This window comes from Microcaecilia unicolor, chromosome 9, assembly GCF_901765095.1.
Source record: "Microcaecilia unicolor chromosome 9, aMicUni1.1, whole genome shotgun sequence".
Classification (NCBI taxonomy): domain Eukaryota; kingdom Metazoa; phylum Chordata; class Amphibia; order Gymnophiona; family Siphonopidae; genus Microcaecilia; species Microcaecilia unicolor.
Genome location: NC_044039.1, coordinates 70892571 through 70915625, shown reverse-complemented (window position 1 = coordinate 70915625; position 23055 = coordinate 70892571). Strand labels below are relative to the sequence as shown.

The following is a 23055-nucleotide window of genomic DNA, read 5'->3' as shown; positions in this document are numbered from 1 at the left end:
GAGTGCTCAGGTTTGAAGTTGGACCGGGGTCAGAGACTTTGTGCATGGACATTTTGCTTATATAATGAGCCTTTAGCGGTTTGCCAATATATCGTATTTTGTTCCAGATATATTTAGTCACTGTACCATAATAGAACAAGACAGTTTCATTTTGTGAGAGTAGAATGTGTATGTAATGGGAGGGTAATGCCTCATTAAATGTGATTTATATATTTTTGAATTAAGGAAGAAGTGGTGAGGCATTTATTTGGATTAATGCAGGTAAGGGCTTCCCGCCGCATGGCCATGTGTGTCTGGGGGCTTTTTACCCACTGCTGTAAAAAGGGCCCTGGTGCGTGGGAAAAACGGCCCCTGCTGCTAGCTCAGGGCCCTTTTTCAAGCAGCTTGGTAAAAGGACCCCCGAATATGTAGAATTATTATTAAGAGTTTGCTGGATTTTTAATCTCTGAGCTGCTAATTTGCTAGCCCTATTTCCTGATTCAAAATATTTTTCTTTTACCCTATCCAGCATGAATTAATCTCATCGTGTAATTCCCTTAAGTCTTCCAGAACCTGTTTTACCCTTTTCCGAGTAATAATACCTCCTTTAAGAACCAATGGTCCATCCAACCCAGTATGCTGCTTCCAGAATCGCAAATAGTAGAAAGGTTGATGCTGATCCCAGGGACAAGCTGTGGCTTTTATCCTGTAATTCCCTTAATTATTCCCGAACCTGTTTTATCCTTTTCCCAGTAAGTATACCTCCTTTAAGAACCAGTGTTCCATCTAGCCTAGTATGCTGCTTCCAACAGTGGCCAGTCCAGGTCAGAAGTACCTGACAGAATTCCAAGTAGTAGAAAGATTCATGCTACTGATCCCAGGGACAAGCTGTGGCTTTCCTTGTGTCTATCTCAATAGCAGACTATGGACTTTTCCTCCAGGAACTTCTCTAACCCCTTTTTTTAAACCCAGATACACTAACCCAGTAGTTCCCCAACCTGGTCCTGGAGGCACCCCAGCCAGTCAGGTTTTCAGGACAACCACAGTAAATATGAGAGAGATTTGCATGCACTGCCTCCACTGCATGCAGATCTTTCTCATGAATATTCATTGTGGATATCCTGAAAACCTGACAGGCTAAGGTGCCTCCAGGACCAGGTTTTGAAACTACTGCTCTAACCGCTGATACCACATCCTCTGGCAATGAGTTCCAGAGCATACCTATTTGTTGAGTGAAAAAAAAGATTTTCTCCTGTTCATTTTAAAAGTAGTGCCATGTAACTTCCTTGAATGTCCCCTAGTCTTTGTACTTTTTGAAAGTGTAAAACCACTCAGGATTTTGTAGACCTCTATCATATCCCCCCTCAGCTGTCTCTTTTCCAAGCTGAAGAGTCCTAACCTCTTTAGCCTTTCCTCATACGGGAGGAGTTCCATCCCCTTAATCATTTTGGTCATCCTTCTCTGAACCTTTTCTAATTCTGCTACATCTTTTTATGATACAGCAACTAGAATTAAGGTGTAATCGCACTGTGGAGCGAAACAGAGGCATTATAGTATTTTTTGCCTTATTTTCTAACCCTTTCCTAATAATTCCTAGCATTCTGTTCGCTTTTTTTGCCACCACCACATACTGGGCAGAAGATTTCAGCATATTGTCTAAAATGACACCTAAATCTTTTTCTTGGATGTTGACTCCTAGGGTGGAATCCAGCATCAAATTACTGTGATTTGGATTATTCTTTCCAATGTGCATCGCTTTGCAGTTGTCCATATTAAATCTCATATGCCATTTGGATGCCCAGTCTTCTAACTTCTGAGGTCTTCCTGCAATTTTTCACAATACGTTTGTGTTTTAACAACTTTTAATAGTTTTGTGTTGTCCACAAATTTAATCACCTCACTCTTTCTTCTGATTGTCAGATTGTTTGTAAATGTGTTAAATAACACTGGTCCTAGTACATATCCCTGCAGCACTCCACTATTCACCCTCCATTGAAAAAAATGGCCATTTAACCTACCCTCTGTTTTTTTATCCATCAACCAATTCCTAATCCACAACCGAATTTGCCTCCTGTCCCATGGGTTTTTAATTTTCTCAGGTGTTTCAGGTTATAGAACATGAAAAATATCAAAGTTGTGAAAAAAATTGCTTAGTCTCATTCTATTGACCCTATACGACACAAAACTTTCAAAAATGAAAGTTTCCCCTCCAGAAATTTATAGCCTTTATCTCTGTAGTTTGTAACCCCACTTTTGGTACCTTTTTGCTCAGTGGGTCACATTTTTACCACTGGGAGGGTTGATTTTTAAAAGCATTTTTCTGATGAGTCTAGAGGCAAATTTTCATAATTATACAGACTTTAAAAACATCGTCTAAAAATATTTAAAGGTTTATGCATAAAATTGCCCCATGAATAAGTTATAGGATAGTTTCAAGTTGAAGTATCAGCTTAGAAAATCCTTTGCAGTTAGAGGTAACAGGTTTCATTTCCTATTATGAGGAGTGCAGTGAAATAGAACCTTGGGAGACCAATTACAAACAAATTATTTAAGTCACTCATACTGAAATACGTTGATTGTTTTTGTTTTCCATAAAGAAATTGAAAGATAACACATTTCACTTTGTATATATCGCATACATTTTAGTACAATGTTTTATGCAATGCATAATTTTAAGGTAATAAAATACAAATATAGTGTTTTAATGCGATAAACTACTGTCAAAAATGTTACAGCCAAACTGTTTGGCTTTGAAATGTTTTAAAAGATGTGAGCATAAAAGCTGTTATTAAAACTCTGTTTGAGATATTTATGCAGAAAGCATTTCTCTAAATTCATAGCATCAAATCTTATTTACAATATTTAAAATGTTAAATATTTTTATTTTTTCCAAAGTTTGGAAGACTTTTTGACCTGTGTAATCCCATCCATAAAAAATATCAACTGGCAGTTACTAAAGTTTTTGGCCACTATATGAATGCCATTGTTGTATCTACTGAAAAAGCAGCAAGGGATTGTATTCGCTTCCTGAAAGAAGAAAGGGCTGAGCCTGAGACTTTCCTTGCATTGGACTACCTTGATGTGAGTAGTTGTTAACCAGTTGTCAAGAGATTATTATGTTAAAAAATAAATTAACACATGACACGTTAATATTAATGACAGTTCAAAGATTTCCTTGGATGTAATGAAATTGTTAATAAAGGCCAGTCTGAGGAAAGGAATAAGGTTGAGCTGGTGGGCTCCAACCATGGGTCAAATATAGCTGGGAGTCGAAGTGGTGGTTAAAAATATAATTTATTATATCCAGCCTTCTTTACTCCTTTTCGTTGCCTGGCTCTTGTAGGGATCTCTACCTTCTCTGTCTTTTTGGATTTTTAATAAGGGTAAATCTAATCAGTTGAGAATTCTGTTCAAAGAAAATGAAACATTTGGTAGAAAATCAAGGGAAACTGAGGAGAGACATTGTTAGTGTGGGATCTACTATTAAGATGTGGTATTTTACTGTTAACCCCGGTTATTAGTAACTAGGTCTCATTGTATAAAATGGGACCTGTGCTAAAAGAGGACAAGTTAGGGGTAAAATAAAAGCTATTACAAAAAAGACAGAATGAAAATATACAGGACACAGTATAAATTTTCTTTCCATATTATCCCACCAGACCAATCCAGATGCTTGAGTTTGTGTATTTTACAAGCATGGTGGAGATTGAGAATCTAATGAGTTGTGATGTTATAGCTTAAGTACTCCGTGTAGCAGCTTGGCCAGCAAGCATTTTTCGGTTTCTAGCAGGTGGTAGGTCCTGCAGTCCTGTGCAGTCTGCACTGGTCTGGTAGGAATATTTATTGGTGTCATTTCTGGGAAGTGAATTTTTGGTCTTGATCAATGAGTTAAAAAAAAAAAGTAAAAGTGGAGCTTAAGCTGAGAGACATTAAAAATAATAATTCTTTGTAGCATTTGTATCCCACATTTTCCCACCAATTTGCAGGCTCAATGTGGCTTACATTTGACGTAATGGCGGTTGCCATTTCCGAGTAAACAGAGTTGCAAATGGTATTGCGTTCAGGTGCATACATACATGGTAACATACATGGAATATAGCATATATGGAACAGGTTATGGTATATATATATACCTTGTGCATACATACATGGTAAAGAAGAGTTCAATATGGTATTGCATGAAGGTTACTGAGTAATAGATTGGATTGTAGCATGCATTTGGTCATCTAGTGATACTGATTGATCATTCATAGCAAAGAGGATAGTCAGTCATGTAATAAGAGTTTGGTTTTGTATAGATCGTGTATAATGTTATTATTTAGTGTTTAAGATGGATGTTTATGGTATGCCTTCTTGAAAAGATCTGTTTTCAGTAGCCTTCGGAAGATGTTTAGGTCTTGCGTTGTTTTTATGGCCTTCAGTAGTTCATTCCATAGCTGCGTGCAGATGTATGAGAAACTGGTCGCTTATGTGAATTTATATTTTAGCCCTTTGCAGTTAGGTTAGTGGAGGTTGAGGAATGTGCATGATGATCTTTTAGAGTTCCTAATAGGCAAGTCTATAAGATCTGACATGTAGGTCGGGGCTTCCCCGTTGACGATTTTGTGGACCAGGGTGCAGACTTTGAACGCAATTCGTTGTTTTAGTGGGGGCCAGTGTAGTTTTTCTCTTAGGGGTTTGACGCTTTCGCATTTTTCGCTTTCCCAAATATGAGTCTGGCTGCATTTTTCACTGTCTCTTGTTTGGAGTGTAACATCTGGAGACTACAGGTCCATCCCTCCCTTTCTCCCTAGCCTCCTCTTTCATTTGAGGGGTTGGTAATTTGTGCTTCAGAGTTATTTGTATAGGAATTTCTTGAGAGCCCAAAGTAGTAATTATACAGTTCAACAGACAATTTTTTTTCTCCGTTATGAGGGGCACTTGATAGCATTGATCACAACGGAGAAGGAAGTTAGCGTTTTTTGGAAATGCTGTTACTGAGGGTACTTGTGGGGTTTTTTGTTTTTGATTTTGCTGTGTTGGTTTTATTGTTTGTAAACCTTAATGGCGGCACTGCATGAAAAAGGAGAGAAATGCTCTGTGTGTGGAATGTGGAACAAGTAAGGTGACCCTTCCTGCAGGAAAGTGTGCTCCCTGGCTTCAGTATCAGGTGAGTCCTTTTTAGTGGAGCATTTTTGAAGCTTTATGGAAAAAGGGGTGCCCTCCTCTACCTTGTGACTTAATATAGCTCCAGAACCTTCTATGGTGGACCCTGCAAAACTACCTAGTTTAGATTTGGACCAGGCTTTGGAGAACTTTGGGTCAGTACTCTGGAGAGGGAGAGGTTCAGGATATGCCTGCAGAGGAGCAGTTAGAAGGTTTAGAAGGAGACTTTTTGTCTGAGTTTGAGGAGGTGCCTCTGGGGGAGGATCCTTCAATCTTAATTGAGCAAGTTACATAGTAACATAGTAAATGACGACAGATAAAGACCTGTATGGTCCATCCAGTCTTCCCAACAAGATAAACTCATTTACATGATATGTGATACTTTATACCCGAGTTTGATTTGTCATTGCCATTCTCAGGGCACAGACCGTAGAAGTCTGCCCGGCACTGTTCTTGTACTAAGTTCTGAAGCTAACGTCGAAACCCCTTAAAATTTACACTCCAGCCCATCCATATCTATTCAGTCACTATCAGGGTGTAGACCATAGAAGTCCACCCAGCATCGGTTGTGCTTCCCAATTACCGGCATTGCCACCTAATCTCCGCTAAGATTCCTGGATCCATTCCTTCTAAACAGAATTCCTTTGTGTTTATCCCACACACGCTTGGATTCCATTACCATTTTCTTCTCCACCACATCCCGCGGGAGGGCATTCCACATATCCACCACCCTCTCTGTGAAAAAATACTTCCTGGCATTACTCCTGAGTCTGCTCCCCTTCAACCTCAATTCATGTCCTCTAGTTATACTGTGTTCCTGTCTCTGAAAAAGGTTTGTTTGTGGATTAACACCTTTAAAATATTTAAATGTCTGTATCATGCCACCCCTGTTTCTCCTTTCCTCCAAGGTATACATGTTCAGGTCAGCAAGTCTCTCGTCGTACCGTTTGCAACACAAATCCCATGCCATTTTTGTAGCTTTTTTTTGCATAGCTTCCAGTCATTTTACATCTTTAGCGAGATACAGCCTCCAAAACTGAATACAGTACTCCAAGTGGGGCCTCACCAATGACTTGTAGAGGGGCATCAACACCTCCTTTCTTCTGCTGGTTATACCCCTCTCTATGCAGCTTAGCATCCTTCTGGCCACGGCCATTGCCTTGTCACATTGTTTCTTCACCTTTAGATGCCAACATCCCAAGGTCTCTCTCCTACTAATCTCTCCCCTCCTATCCGGTATCTCTCTTTTAGGTTTCTACACCGAAAGTGCATCACTCTACACTTCTTGACATTAAATTTCATGGCACCAACAGTGGATGACAACTGGGAACTGCTTTAAAAACTCCATTTTTCATTTATTTCACTACATGTTTTTAAAGTGACTGGGACCGCTTCTAGACATAGTTGGACCAACTTGTCAAGCATCAAGATAAGTGGTTTATTCTATGAGTTTGCAAGTAGCACATAAAAGAAATTATTTTCATCATAAAAAAATATATTCTCCGAGGACAAGCAGGATGCTTGTTCTCACTGATGGGTGACGTCCACGGCAGCCCCTTGAATCGGAGATCTTCACTAGCAAAAGTGTTTGCTAGCCCTCACGCGTGCACGCACACTGCGCATGCGCGACCGTCTTCCCGCCCGATCATGCTCGTGTTCGTCAGTCTTCTTTTTTCCGCGGCTCAGGATGGCTGTTTTTAAGTCGATCTGTGCCCTGAGGAGACCCTCATGCCTTTCACCGTGTTCTTCCTTTCGGAAGTCTTGCGATTTTCTTCTCCGTTGTGTTGTTTGAGTTTAAAAAAAAGCGCCTCATTTTCAAGTTTTTTCCCGTTAAGTTTCCTTTCGCTTTCGGAAGCGGCCCTTTTGGCCGCCCGTATGGGTTTTTCCCTACTTTTTTGGTGCCCATTGCCATCATCTAGAATTTTGACTTCGCCGGTGTGATTTTTCCGCCCATGTCATCAAAGCCTCCCAGCGGCTTCAAACGTGCACCCAGTGCAGCTGGGTTATCTCGCTCACTGATAGGCACGTTTCGTGCCTTCAGTTTCTGGGGGCTGGGCATCGTCCTCAGGCCTGCAATCTCTGTCTTCTGTTGAAGAAGAGAACTCAGGTAGCAAGATTGGCCCAGTGGAACGCCTTGTTCGGGGCCTCGCCCGGTGTATCGATGTCAACAGTATCGAGGTCATCGGCTGGTGCATCGACGTCTGCAGTACCAAGGTCATCGACCGGTGCTTCAACGTCTACGGTACCGGGATCATCGTTGGTACTGATGTCATCAGAGGGTGCCTCTTCTTCAGGAGCGCAGGTGAGGGCTGTCCATTCCCCTGCTGGTGGCGGTGAGCCATCGAGTAGGTCTCCGCCTGCCTCGAGGGCTCCTGCGGTACAGCCCCCCGGGGATCGACCTTCGGACCCGGCCCTGAGGAGGCGTTTGGATTCAACGTCCTCCTCTTCGGTACCGGGAGGTTCCGGTGACATGCTTCACGTGAAGGCGTAGAAGCATCGGCACCAGTCACCTTCCAGACGTGGTACCAAGAGCTCTGGGTCGCCGAGGGAATCGGCACCCACTAAGTGTCGATGCCGGGAGGACCGCTCACCCTCCATTCAGGAGGTGTCGATGCGCTCTACTCTGAACAGCCCGGTACCACCTCCGTGTCCCGGACAGATTCTGAGCTCGTCGCCGGTGCCGGACTCCCTGCCTTCCTCGACAGCTGCTCTGAACGAGAGCCTCTGGGCCATTCTTCCGGGGATCCTGGAGGAGCTGTTGCGCCCTTCTCCTCCGGTACCAGGGGTGCTTGCGCCGCCGGTGCCATAGAGTGAAGTGACGGCTGGCCCCTTGCCCGTGGTGAGGTCTCCAATACCAGTACCGCTTGCGGTACCTACATCGGCTGCCTCCCAGGCGGACTCCCCGACGACATCGATGGAGGAAGCTTCATCGCCGCCGGTACGGGAGTCTTCTTCTCGACGTTCCCACCGTGGCCATGTTTCCACGGAGTCGAGGCGGGCACGGCTTCGGACAGAGGTTCATGAACTCATGTCCGATACCGATGGTGAGGCCTTGTGGGAGGCAGAGGAAGACATCAGATATTTCAGCCATTCTCTTCCCTGTGGTTACGGAGGATGAGCCAAGGGCTGAAATGTTTGAGCTTTTGGACTATCCTTTGCCACCTAAGGAATCATCCACAGTACCCATGCATCATGTCTTCAAGAAGACATTGCTGGCGGACTGGGCGAAGCCGCTAACTAATCCCCACATTCCCAAGAAGATCGAGTCCCAGTATCGGATCCATGGGGACCCAGAGTTGATGCGGACTCAGTTGCCTCACGACTCTGGAGTTGTGGATCTGGCCCTTAAGGTCAAGAGTTCTAGGGAGTATGCTTCGGTGCTCCCGGGCAGAGACTCTAAAACCTTGGATTCTTTTGGGAGGAAGGCCTACATTCTTCAATGCTCATCTCCAAAATCCAATCCTACCAGCTCTACAAGAGCATTCATATGCAGAATAATGTGCGGCAGTTGGCGGACTTGGTGGATAAGCTCCCTTCTGATCAAGCCAAGCCTTTTCAGCAGGTGGTCAGGCAGCTGAAGGCGTGTCGTAAATTCCTGGCCAGGGGTGTTTATGATACTTTTGATGTCGCATCCAGGACGGCTGCTCAAGGTGTGGTGATGCGCAGACTCTCATGGCTGCGTGCCTCCGACCTGGAGAATAGACTTCAGCAGCGGATTGCGGATTCTCCTTGCCGGGGGGATAATATTTTTTGGAGAAAAGGTCGAACAGGTGGTAGAGCAGCTCCACCAGTGGGACACCGCTTTCGACAATTTCTCCCACCGGACGCCTTCAGCTTCTACCTCAACTGGTAGACGTTTTTATGGGGGAAGGAGGACTGTTCCCTCTTCGAGTAAGCGTAGGTACTATCCTCCCTCTCGCCAGCCTGCTGCCCAGGCAAAACCCCAGCGCGCTCGTTCCTGTCAACAGCGTGTGACCCAGCAGGCCCCTGCGGCTCCCCAGCAAAAGCCAGGGATGGGCTTTTGACTGGTTCCAGCAGAGCATAGCCGAAATCAAAGTGTCCGTGCCAGACGATCTACCAGTCGGGGGGAGGTTAAAATGTTTTCACCAAAGGTGGCCTCTCATAACCTCCGACCAGTGGGTTCTTCAAATAGTCCGGTGGAATACTCCCTCAATTTGATCACAAAGCCTCCAAATTGCCCGCCAGGAGCTCAGTCCTTCAGCTTCCAGCACAAGCAGGTACTTGCAGAGGAACTCTCCGCCCTTCTCAGCGCCAATGCGGTCGAGCCCGTTCCACCAGGGCAAGAAGGGCTTGGATTCTATTCCAGGTACTTTCTTGTGGAAAAGAAGACGGGGGGATGCGTCCCATCCTAGACCCAAGGGCCCTGAATAAATATCTGGTCCGAGAAAAGTTCAGGATGCTTTCCCTGGGCACCCTTCTTCCCATGATTCAGGAAAATGATTGGCTATGCTCTCTGGACTTAAAGGATGCTTACACTCACATCTCGATACTTCCAGCTCACAGGCAGTATCTGTGGTTTCGGCTGGGAACGCAGCACTTTCAGTACTGTGTGCTGCCTTTTGGCTTGGCGTCTGCGCCCAGGGTCTTTACCAAGTTCCTGGCAGTTGTTGCAGCGTCTCTACGCAGACTGGGGGTGCATGTGTTCCCTTATCTGGACGATTGGCTGGTGAAGAGCACCTCCCACGACGGAGCTTTACAGTCCATGCGGATGACTATTCAAGTGCTGGAGCTACTAGGGTTTGTCATCAATTACCTAAAGTCCCATGTCAACCCAGTTCAAAAATTGGAATTCATAGGGGCTCTGTTGTGCACGAAGACAGCTTGTGCCTATCTTCCTGAGCCAAGAGCGGACAACCTTCTGTCTCTAGTCTCCAAGGTTCAAGCGTCTCAGCAGATGACAGCTCGGCAGATGTTGAGACTTCTGAGGCATATGGCTTCCACAGTTCATGTAACTCCCATGTCACGTCTTCACATGAGATCGGCTCAGTGGACCCTAGCTTCCCAGTGGTTTCAAGCTACAGGGAATCTAGAGAATGTGATCCAGTTGTCCATCGACTTTCGGAATTCACTTCAGTGGTGGACAATTCGATCCAATCTGGTTTGGGGGCGCCCATTCCAAATTCCTCAGCCACAAAAAGTGCTGATGACGGATGCATCCCTCCTCGGGTGGGGAGCGCATGTAGATGGGCTTCACACTTAAGGAGCTTGGTCCCTTCAGGAAAAGCGTCTTCAGATCAACCTCCTGGAATTGCAAGCGATCTGGAACGCTCTAAAGGCTTTCAGAGATCGGTTATCCAACCAAATTATTCTGATTCAAACAGACAATTCTCCGAGGACAAGCAGGCTACTTGTTCTCACTGATGGGTGACGTCCACGGCAGCCCCTCCAATCGGAAACTTCACTAGCAAAGGCCTTTGCTAGTCCTCGCGCGCCCATGCGCGGCCGTCTTCCCGCCCGAACCGGCTCGTGTTCGTCAGTCTTCTTTTGTCCGCGCTCGGTACGGTCGTGTTTTCGCCGTGTCGTGCCCCGCAAAGTCGACCTCGCGCGTTCTCTTCGTGTTAAAAAAAAACAAAAACAAAAACATTCTGTGTGTGGAAAGGGACTCTTCGGTCTCTTTTCCCCCGATATTTCCAGCTTTTTCGCCCCGGGAAGTTTTCTTTCGTCGTCGGGGTAGGCCACTTTTAGGCCTCGGGTCGAAGTTTTCTTCCCCTTGTTTTTGTGGTGCCTTTTCCGCCATTTCGACTTTTGATCTCGCCGGCGTGATTTTTCCGCCCATGACATCGAAGTCTCCCAGCGGCTTCAAGAAGTGCACCCAGTGCGCCCGGGTCATCTCGCTCACTGACAGGCACGCGTCGTGTCTTCAGTGCTTGGGGGCTGGGCACCGCCCGCAGGCCTGTAGTCTGTGTTCCCTTTTGCAAAAGCGGACTCAGGTAGCGAGATTGGCCCAGTGGAACGTTTTGTTCTCGGGCTCTTCGTCGACGTCAGCACCGGGGGTATCGAGTGCATCGACGTCTTCAGCGTCCAGACCTTCATCCTCGGCCGCCGGTGCATCGAGTGCATCGAGGCATCGGCCCTCTGCATCGGCGCTGAGACATCGGACAGCTGCGTCGACGTCGGTGGTACCGGGACCTCGTCTGCTGATGTCGTCGGACGGTGGTGCTTCGTCTAGAGTGCAGGTGAGGGCTGTCCATTCCCCTGCTGGTGGCGGTGAGCCTTCGGGTGGGTCTCCCCCTACCCTGAGGGCTCCTGCGGTACAGCCCCCCCGAGACCGACCTCCTTCGGCCTCGGACCCGAGGAAGCGACGGCTGGATTCTACGTCCTCCTCGTCGGTGCCGGGAAGCTCCGGTGACATGCTTCGTTCCAAGAAGTCGAAGAAGCATCGTCATCGGTCTCCTTCCCGTGTCGGCACCAAGAGCTCTGGGTCGCCGAGGGAGTCGGCACCCAGTAGGCATCGGCACCGAGAGGACCGCTCACCCTCTGTTCAGGAGGTGTCGATGCGCTCCACTCTGGACAGCCCGGAACAGCCTCCACGCCCGGAACAGGTTCTGACGTCGACGCCTGCATCGACCTCCATGCCTTTCTCTGCAGCCGCTCTGAACGAGAGCCTCCGGGCCGTTCTCCCAGAGATTCTGGGAGAGCTCTTGCGCCCTACCCCTCCGGTACCGGCGGTGCTTGCGCCACCGGTACCGTTGAGTGTGGCGCCGGCTGGTCCATCGCCCGGGGTGAGGTCTCCGGCGTCGGTGCCGCGTGCGGTACCGGCTGCCGTCACCTCCCAGGAGGGCTCCCCGACTACGTCGGCGGAGAGAGCTTCGCCGATGCGGGCGAGGGAGTCTACCTCTCGACGCCCCCATTGTGGACGTGGCTCCACAGAGTCGAGTCGGGCACGGTTGCAGACACAGGTCCGTGAACTTGTGTCTGACACCGAGGGTGAGGCCTCGTGGGAAGAGGAAGAAGACATCAGATATTTCTCTGACGAGGAGTCTGAGGGTCTTCCTTCCGATCCCACTCCCTCTCCTGAGAGACAGCTTTCTCCCCCCCGAGAGTCTGTCTTTCGCTTCCTTTGTACGGGAGATGTCTACGGCCATCCCCTTCCCGGTGGTTGTGGAGGACGAGCCCAGGGCTGAAATGTTTGAGCTCCTGGACTATCCTTCTCCACCTAAGGAAGCGTCCACTGTACCCATGCACCATGTCCTAAAAAAGACATTGCTGGCGAACTGGACCAAGCCTCTAACTAATCCCCACATTCCCAAGAAGATTGAGTCCCAGTACCGGATCCATGGGGACCCAGAGCTGATGCGCACACAGTTGCCTCATGACTCTGGAGTTGTGGATTTGGCCCTAAAGAAGGCTAAGAGTTCTAGGGAGCATGCTTCGGCGCCCCCGGGCATGGACTCTAGAACCTTAGACTCCTTTGGGAGGAAGGCCTACCATTCTTCTATGCTCGTGGCCAAAATTCAGTTCTACCAGCTCTACACGAGCATACACATGCGGAACAATGTGCGGCAGTTGGCGGGCTTGGTGGATGCGCTCCCCCCTGAGCAAGCCAAGCCTTTTCAGGAGGTGGTCAGGCAGCTGAAGGCGTGCAGAAAATTCCTGGCCAGAGGGGTGTATGACACCTTTGATGTTGCGTCCAGGGCTGCTGCTCAAGGTGTGGTGATGCGCAGACTCTCATGGCTGCACGCCTCCGACCTGGAGAATAGGATCCAGCAGCGGATTGCGGACTCGCCTTGCCGTGCGGATAATATTTTTGGAGAGAAAGTCGAACAGGTGGTAGAGCAGCTCCACCAGCGGGACACCGCATTCGACAAGTTCTCCCGCCGGCAGCCTTCAGCCTCTACCTCTACAGGTAGAAGATTTTTCGGGGGAAGGAAGACTGTTCCCTACTCCTTTGGCAAGCGTAGGTACAATCCTCCTTCTCGACAGCCTGCGGTCCAGGCTAAGCCCCAGCGCGCTCGCTCTCGTCAGCAGCGTGCGCCTCAGCAAGGCCCATCGGCTCCCCAGCAAAAGCAAGGGACGAGCTTTTGACTGGCTCCAGCAGAGCATATCCGACATCCAAGTATCAGTGCCGGGCGACCTACCAGTCGGGGGGAGGTTAAAAGCTTTTCACCAAAGGTGGCCTCTCATAACCTCCGATCAGTGGGTTCTCCAAATAGTCCGGCAAGGATACACCCTCAATTTGGCCTCAAAACCTCCAAATTGCCCACCGGGAGCTCAGTCCTACAGCTTCCAGCACAAGCAGGTACTTGCAGAGGAACTCTCCGCCCTTCTCAGCGCCAATGCGGTCGAGCCCGTGCCATCCGGGCAAGAAGGGCTGGGATTCTATTCCAGGTACTTCCTTGTGGAAAAGAAAACAGGGGGGATGCGTCCCATCCTAGACCTAAGGGCCCTGAACAAATATCTGGTCAAAGAAAAGTTCAGGATGCTTTCCCTGGGCACTCTTCTACCCATGATTCAGCAAAACGATTGGCTATGCTCTCTGGACTTGAAGGACGCCTGTACGCACATCCCGATACTGCCAGCTCACAGACAGTATCTGCGATTTCAGCTGGGCACACGTCACTTCCAGTACTGTGTGCTACCCTTTGGGCTCGCCTCTGCGCCCAGAGTGTTCACGAAGTGCTTGGCTGTAGTAGCAGCGGCACTTCGCAGACTGGGGGTACACGTGTTCCCATATCTCGACGATTGGCTGGTGAAGAACACATCCGAGGCAGGAGCCCTGCAGTCCATGCAGATGACTATTCGCCTCCTGGAGCTACTGGGGTTTGTGATAAATTATCCAAAGTCCCGTCTTCTCCCAGTGCAGAAACTCGAATTCATAGGAGCTCTGCTGGATTCTCGGACGGCTCGCACCCATCTCCCAGAGACGAGAGCCAACAACTTGTTGTCCCTCTTCTCGCGGGTGCGAGCGTCCCAGCAGATCACAGCTCGGCAGATGTTGAGATTGCTGGGCCACATGGCCTCCACAGTTCATGTGACTCCCATGGCCCGCCTTCACATGCGATCTGCTCAGTGGACCCTAGCTTCCCAGTGGGTTCAGGCTGCTGGGGATCTAGAAGACGTGATCCACCTGTCCACGAGTTTTCTCGAATCCCTGTATTGGTGGACGATTTGGTCCAATCTGACTCTGGGACGTCCTTTCCAAATTCCTCAGCCACAAAAAGTGCTGACCACGGATGCGTCTCTCCTGGGATGGGGAGCTCATGTCGATGGGCTTCACACCCAAGGAAGCTGGTCCCTCCAGGAACGCGATCTGCAGATCAATCTTCTGGAGTTACGAGCGATCTGGAATGCTCTGAAGGCTTTCAGAGATCGGCTGTCCCACCAAATTATCCAAATTCAGACAGACAACCAGGTTGCCATGTATTACGTCAACAAGCAGGGGGGCACCGGATCTCGCCCCCTGTGTCAGGAAGCCGTCAGCATGTGGCTCTGGGCTCGCCGTCACGGCATGGTGCTCCAAGCCACATATCTGGCAGGCGTAAACAACAGTCTGGCCGACAGGTTGAGCAGGATTATGCAACCTCACGAGTGGTCGCTCAATTCCCGAGTGGTGCGCCAGATCTTCCAAGCTTGGGGCACCCCCTTGGTAGATCTCTTCGCATCTCGAGCCAACCACAAAGTCCCTCAGTTCTGTTCCAGGCTTCAGGCCCACGGCAGACTGGCATCGGATGCCTTCCTCCTGGACTGGGGGGAGGGTCTGCTGTATGCTTATCCTCCCATACCTCTGGTGGGGAAGACTTTGTTGAAACTCAAGCAAGACCGAGGCACCATGATTCTGATTGCTCCTTTTTGGCCGCGTCAGATCTGGTTCCCTCTTCTTCTGGAGTTGTCCTCCGAAGAACCGTGGAGATTGGAGTGTTTTCCGACCCTCATCACACAGGACGAAGGGGCGCTTCTGCATCCCAACCTCCGGTCCCTGGCTCTCATGGCCTGGATGTTGAGAGCGTAGACTTTGCCTCTTTGGGTCTGTCGGAGGGTGTCTCCCGCATCTTGCTTGCTTCCAGGAAAGATTCCACTAAGAGGAGCTACTTCTTTCTATGGAGGAGGTTTGCCGTCTGGTGTGACAGCAAGGCCCTAGATCGCTCTTGTCCTACACAGACCCTGCTTGAATACCTTCTGCACTTGTCTGAGTCTGGTCTCAAGACCAACTCTGTAAGGGTTCACCTTAGTGCAATCAGTGCATACCATTACCGTGTGGAAGGTAAGCCGATCTCAGGACAGCCTTTAGTTGTTCGCTTCATGAGAGGTTTGCTTTTATCAAAGCCCCCTGTCAAGCCTCCTACAGTGTCATGGGATCTCAATGTCGTTCTCACCCAGCTGATGAAACCTCCTTTTGAGCCACTGAATTCCTGCCATCTGAAATACTTGACCTGGAAGGTCATTTTCTTGGTGGCAGTTACTTCAGCTCGTAGAGTCAGTGAGCTTCAGGCCCTGGTAGCCCAGGCCCCTTACACCAAATTTCATCATAACAGAGTAGTCCTCCGCACTCACCCTAAGTTCTTGCCAAAGGTTGTGTCGGAGTTCCATCTGAACCAGTCAATTGTCTTGCCAACATTCTTTCCCCGTCCTCATTCCTGCCCTGCTGAACGTCAGCTGCACACATTGGACTGCAAGAGAGCATTGGCCTTCTACCTGGAGCGGACACAGCCCAACAGACAGTCCGCCCAATTGTTTGTTTCTTTTGATCCCAATAGAAGGGGAGTGGCTGTGGGGAAACGCACCATTTCCAATTGGCTAGCAGATTGCATTTCCTTCACTTACGCCCAGGCTGGGCTGGCTCTTGAGGGTCATGTCACGGCTCATAATGTTAGAGCCATGGCAGCGTCGGTAGCCCACTTGAAGTCAGCCACTATTGAAGAAATTTGCAAAGCTGCGACGTGGTCATCTGTCCACACATTCACATCTCATTACTGCCTGCAGCAGGATAACTGACACGACAGTCGGTTCGGGCAGTCAGTGCTTCAGAACCTGTTCGGGCTTTAGGATCCAACTCCAGCCCCCGAGGGCCCTGTTTGTTCTGTTCCAGGCTGCACTCTCAGTTAGTTGGTAAATTTTTTAGGTCAATCTCAGTTATGTCCTCGCCGTTGCGAGGCCCAATTGACCATGGTTGTTGTTTTGAGTGAGCCTGGGGGCTACGGATACCCCATCAGTGAGAACAAGCAGCCTGCTTGTCCTCGGAGAAAGCGAATGCTACATACCTGTAGAAGGTATTCTCCGAGGACAGCAGGCTGATTGTTCTCACAAACCCGCCCGCCTCCCCTTTGAAGTTGTGTCTTCCCTTGCTTTGTTTTGCTACATATGGGACTGACGAACACGAGCCGGTTCGGGCGGGAAGATGGCCGCGCATGCGCGATGCGCATGGGCGTGCGAGGACTAGCAAAGGCCTTTGCTAGTGAAGTTTCCGATTGGAGGGGCTGCCGTGGACGTCACCCATCAGTGAGAACAATCAGCCTGCTGTCCTCGGAGAATACCTTCTACAGGTATGTAGCATTCGCTTTAGGTTGCGATGTACTACACAAACAAGCAAGGGGGCACCGGATCTCGCCCTCTGTGTCAGGAAGCTGTGCAGATGTGGCTTTGGGCTCGCCAACATGGCATGTTTCTCCAAGCCGTTTATCAGGCCGGCTTAAACAACAGTCTGGCTGACAGGTTGAGCAGGATAATGCAACCTCAGGAGTGGTCGCTTAGCATGGCTGTCGCCAAAAAGATCTTCCGAGCGTGGGGCACCCCCTCGGTGGATCTTTTTGCCACTCAATTCAGTCACAAGGTCCCTCAGTTCTGTTCCAGACTTCAGGCCCACGGCAGGCTAGCGTCGGATGCCTTTCTCCTTCATTGGGGAACAGGCCTTCTGTATGCGTATCCTCCCATACCTCTGGTGGGGAAGACTTTGCTGAAACGCAAGCAAGATCGCGGAACCATGATTCTGAATGCACCTTTCTGGCCGCGTCAGATCTGGTTCCCTCTTCTTTTGGAGTTGTCCTCCGAAGAACCGTGGAGATTGGAGTGTTTTCCAACCCTCATCACTCAGAACGAGGGGGCGCTTCTACATCCCAGCCTCCAGTCTCTGGCTCTCACGGCCTGGATGTTGAGAGCTTAGAATTCATCTCCTTAGGTCTTTCTGAGGATGTCTCCCGAGTCTTGCTTGCTTCCAGGAAAGATTTCACTAAGGTGTTACTCCTTTAAATGGAAGAGGTTTGCCGTCTGGTGTGACAGAAGGGCCCTAGATCCCTTTTCTTGTCCTACACAGACCTTGCTTGAATACCTTCTGCACTTATCAGAATCTGGTCTTAAGAACAACTCAGTAAGGGTTCATCTTACTGCAATTAGTGCTTATCATCAACGTGTAGAGCGTCAGCCTATCTCTGGACAGCCTTTAGTTGTTCGCTTCATGCGAGGTTTGCTTTTGTCAAAGCCCCCTGTCAAACCTCCACCAGTGTCATGGGATCTCAACGTCGTTCTCACACAGCTGATGAAACCCCCTTTCGAGCCACTGAATTCCTGCCATCTGAAGTATTTGACCTGGAAGGTCATTTTCTAGGTGGCTGTTACTTCAGCTCGTAGGGTCAGTGAGCTGCAGGCTCTGGTAGTTCATGCTCCTTATCTTAAATTTCATCATAACAGAGTAGTCCTCCGCACACACCCTAAGTTCTTGCCAAAGGTGGTATCGGAGTTCCATCTGAACCAGTCAATTGTCTTGCCAACATTTTTTCTCCGCCCTCATACAAGTCCTGGCGAAAGCAAGCTGCACACTTTGGACTGCAAAAGAGTATTGGCCTTTTATGTGGAGCAGACAAGCCCCCACAGACAGTCCGCCCAGTTGTTTATTTCTTTTAATCCCAACAAGAGGGGAGTTGCTGTCGGGAAACGCACCATATCTAATTGGCTAGCAGATTGCATTTCCTTCACTTATGCCCAAGCTGGGCTGACTTTAGAGGGCCATGTCACGGCTCATAATGTGAGAGCCATGGCTGCGTCAGTGGCTCATCTAAGGTCAGCCACTATTGAAGAGATCTGCAAGGCTGCGACGTGGTCATCAGTCCACACATTCACATCTCACTACTGCCTTCAGTCGGTGCTGCAGAATCTGTTTGGGGTTTAGAATCCAACTCCAACCCTCCTAGGCCCATTTTTATTCTGTTCCAGCCTGCACTCTCAGTTAGATGTTTATTGTTTCAGGTCAATCTTTGTTATGCCCTCACCGTTGCGAGGTCCAATTGACCAATGTTTGTTGTTTTGAGTGAGCCTGGGGGCTAGGGATACCCCACACGTGAGAATATCAGCCTGCTTGTCCTCGGAGAAAGCAAAGTTTGTTACCTGAAGCAGGTATTCTCCGAGGACAGCAGGCTGGATATTCTCACAAACCCTCCCACCTCCCCTTTGGAGTTGTTCTTTCTTTTCAACTATTGAATTCAACTGAGGAGCGTGACCGCGCGACAGGCGGAAAACTACGTCCGCGCATGTGCAGTGGGAGCGCCACGCGTGGTGGAACACTCCAGAAGAGTATTTTGTAGATTTTTACTAAAAATCCTCCGGGGGCCGACATGACGTCACCCACACGTGAGAATATCCAGCCTGCTGTCCTTGGAGAATACCTGCTTCAGGTAAGAAACTTCGCTCTATTACATAGGTGGGCACCCACCCGGATATTGGAAACACTTCCTTCATTCATGAGCACTAGATCCAGCATCAACCCTTCCCTCATGGGTTCTGTCACCATTTGTCGGAGTAAGGCATTTTGACAGGCATCCACAATCTCCCTACTTCTTTCCAATTCTGTAGACGGGATGTTCCAATCCACGTCAGACAAATTGAAATCTCACAACAGTAGCACCTCCCCTTTCATACCAATCTTTTGGATATCTTCTATCAGATCCTTGTCTAACTTCTCCGTTTGTGCCGGAGGTCTGTAGAATTCCTTCTCTTTCCAGGATGATCCATAAAGCTTCTTACTTTCCCCAGATTCCCCGCATTTCAACTGCTCTGTTATTGTCTCTCACATACAACGCCACTCCTCCACCTCTTCGGCCCTCCCTATCCTTCCTAAAAGGATTATAGCCCGGTACAGTCACATCCCATTCATGGGAATCGTTGAACCACGTCTCCGTATTAGCAACAGTATCCAAGTTTTCTTCAAACATCAGGGCTTGCAAGTAACATAGTAACATAGTAGATGATGGCAGAAAAAGACCTGCACGGTCCATCCATTCTGCCCAACAAGATAACTCATATGTGCCACATTTTGTGTATACCTTACCTTGATTTGTACCTGTCTTTTTCAGGGCACAGACTGTATAAGTCTGCCCAGCACTCTTGAACCTTTTTGCTTAGACTACGAGCATTTTGTCACGTCTGTGGCCGTGACCACCCTCAGCCTTACCTTGTTTCTGGGGGTCAGCTTCTGAACTGGCTCCTGTCTGTCCTGTCTGAGCTAGCTCTGCCTCTGTAGGCTGGCTGCTTCCAGCATAGCTCTAATGGCTTCACTACACTGCACCTGTGGGTGTTGCCTGAGTTAGCTCTAGTTCTGCCTCTGTATGCTTTCCTGCCTGGCCAGCTTCCAAGATGGCTCCTGTCTGTCTTTCCTATGTGCTCCAAGCCTGTCTCTGGTAGCAGTGTGTTCCCTGCTCCTGTCCTGCAGTGGATAACATCATCAGGGAGAGCCTTCATAAGGAAGTGCTGTGCTAGCATTCAGGGCCTTTGCATGGTGTTATGCCTTTAGGCCAGGTCAGGTTAGTTAGTGTTCTGCTGCATTACTGCTTAGCCTTTCTCTGGGTTCTGGCCCAACTTCTGTTTGTGTCTGTGGACTGCTAGTGCTTCTGTGGGGGGCTCTGCCCTGCTACTCTTTGCCTGTGGACTGCTAGTCCTTCTGTGGGGGGCTCTGCCCTGCTACTCTGTGTCTGTGGACTGCTTGTCCTTCTACTCCCTTGCTCTATGTTTGGAGTCTGAAGCCTTCAGCCACTCTCCCTCGGTTTGTGGTGGGAGTCTGTAGCTTCAGCCTGACTCTGCTAGTTCCTGGTGTATTCTATTGTCTGCTGCCTGTCTCTGACTATTGACTGAACCCCGATATTCTCTGCTTGCTTCCTGCCTCTGATTATTGCCTGAACCCTGATATTCACTGCTTGCTGCCTGTCTCTATTGCCTGAACCCAGATATACCCTTCTGCCTGCTGCCAGCCCTAAGACTCTGTTAGCTCCTGGTTTCTCCTTCTGTTTGCCTGACGAGTTTGACTCCTGCTTGTTCCTGACTTTCCTTGCTTGCTGCCAGCCCTGACCTCTGCCGGTTCCTGTCGAACCCTGCTTCTGCCTAGCTAGGGCATTTACCCTGAGGGTTTATCCTGAACCCTGCCTCTGCCTAGCTTGGGCGTTTACCCTGAGTGCCTATCCTGAACCCTTCTTGTATATCCTGAGGGTATATCTTGAACCCTGCTTCTGCCTCGCTAGGGCATTTACCCTGAGGGTTATCCTGAACCCTGCCTCTGCCTAGCTAGGGCGTTTACCCTGAGTGTATATCCTGAGTGTATATCCTGAGTGTATATCCTGAACCCTGCTTGTATATCCTGAGTGTACATCCTGAATCCTGTCTCTGTCTAGCTAGTGTGTATTTCCTGGGTGTTTATCCTGTATCCTGTCTCAGGGTAGCTAGTGGGTTTACCCTGTGGGTATTCCCAGAACCCCGTTCTGCCTAGCTTGCTGCGTGCCCTAGTCCTTGCTCCTGTTACACTTTTGTTCGTCTTGTCTCCCTGGTCTGTCTTTTGTTCCTTGCTAGTGGCAGTGCAGCAGCTTTCAGGCTGAGTCTAGTAGTTAGTCTAGCTTCCTCGTGTTCCCTGACCCAGGGTGGGTCCTCTGGATCTCCAGTTCCGGCCTCGTCCTGCAAGTCCTGCCGGCCACCCGCACGCTGGAGCTCAACTCCGGGGGAACGGTGGTCAAGTGCAGGTGAAGCTGTTCCAGTTCTGCCGGTTCCAGTTGCCTGCCTCAGTCCCGACTCCAGTCCAGAGGTCCAGCCCTGTCCTTCCGTGTATCCAGTTCCAGGGTGGTCTTGCCTGCCGCTCCTCGGCAGTGGTCCAAGGGCTCACGTATTCCGGTTCTGCCTCGAGAACCTGACACATTTGTGCTCATTGCTTTCCATGTGCTTAGTGAGTTTAGATGGTTTTCTATATTTTCATGACCTTTCCCTCTGCCATCATGTTTATTCTGGAGGTGACTTTCTGAATTCCCTTGTGTCCTTTTGTCACTCCCACCCTCTAATTTAAATGTCTAGAAACATACTGTCTGAATTTCTTCCCAAGGATCCTTTTTACCATCACCGAAAGATGTAGCCCATCATTAGAGTACAGCCTGTTATTTTTCCATGTATTACCCCATGCTCCTATCTATTAAAACCTTCTTCTTTACACCAAGATTCAAGCCATTTATTGAATTCCACTGTTTTGCGTAGTCTTTCCTCTTCCTTCCCCCACTTAGGAATTACTTAGAAAAAGCCACAGTCCGAATCAAAGATTTCAGTCCCTCCCCAAGCTTCTGGAACACTCTCTGTGCTGTAAACTTGCTGTTGTTGGCCAGGTCATTTGTCCCCAGGTGAATTACAACATCAGCGTTTGAAGCCTCGCTCTCTTCTCGGATCACTTTCAATATTTGGTCTGTACATCTTGTAGCTGAAGATCCTGGAAGACATTTCACTAGGTTGAAACCCCTGAACTGTGTTCCTAAGTTAATGCCTCTGATAATGGAGTCTCTGATCAGTAAGAATTTTCTGCATTTCACCAACCTGTCATTATTTGGAGGATGTTTCTTGGGTTGTGCTACTTTCATTGCCTCTGGTTCCACAACAGTACTTCTTTTTTCAGCATCATAATGATGCAGCGCTGCAAAAGAATTTGATAGGGGCAAAGCTTGGGAGTGTGAGTGTTTCTGTGTCATGGATCTTAGTCTACCAGAGCCTACTGTGACCCATCTATTCCTCTGTCATTTCATTCTCTGAGGCAGTTGTGATGCTAAATTGGCTGGGAAATGAGTAATCCTGGTTGCTTCTTTAATTGTAGCTAATTCCTTTTTGAGTTTGTTGATCTCATCTTTCAAAGCTGATACTTGGAGACAGATAGGACAAGCTCTAAGGTTCCAGATAGTTTGCCTTAGGTTTTGTTAAGATTTGGGTTGGATCTCTTCTCAGGACTCCTCGTTTGTAGGGATGAGCTATAATTTGAAACTACTATTGTCCGCTGGTAATAGTTCACCCTCTTCTTAAAGAGTGCACACTCTTTTCTCCCTAGGGTTTATGCAGAAGCCATTGTGCATATGTAGGGAAAGAGTGCATACTGTGTGCACATAGTGCATGCTCTTTTAGAAGAGGTTGCACTATTAATGACTTCTGTTTTAAATGAAAAGAATTCAAACAAAAACATCATAAACATTTTCTGGGTTCCCATCCCTACTTGATGGTAGGGATCCGGAGGTCATCTAAAGCTGGCCCTTAGCTTCAGGTTGTATATGATAATGTTACTGCTGAATGGGAAATTTCTGGTGCAAATTTTAGGGTGATGCAATCTATGTCTCAACTTTATCCAGTGTACTCAGCCTGCTGATCAGTTTAAGGTATCTTGGGTTGATGCAATAGTTTTAGTTGTGACAAAGATACTACTATACTATTTTTTATTTATAAGATTATATTTATCAAACTCCAAGATATTACACCTTGTAACAAAAAGAGATGCAAAGAGAAAAAAAAGCAAAGCTGTTGGAATAATAAAAATACAAAGTAAAACTTATTATAAATCTGTCTTCAAGTCCACAAATTTAGGCAGGGAGCAAGGAATAATACAAAGAGGGTGGGGATTTGATGTGAAAGGATCAAATTTTTGCTTGGCAAGATCTGGTGATCACTTAACTGCTATCTCTTGGGGTGGCATTAAGTGCTGCT

The 23055-nt window shown here is 48.5% G+C and overlaps 1 protein-coding gene across 1 annotated transcript in view; it reads left to right on the top strand.

Moving 5' to 3' along the window:
• The window catches only part of SMC1B (structural maintenance of chromosomes 1B), a 1336696-nt gene that overhangs the window by 429018 nt on the left and 884623 nt on the right, over window positions 1–23055 (top strand). The window contains exon 10 of the mRNA XM_030213853.1: window positions 2875–3060. Within this exon, the coding sequence (XP_030069713.1) occupies window positions 2875–3060 (186 nt within the window). The remainder of the gene's footprint in view (window positions 1–2874; window positions 3061–23055) is intronic.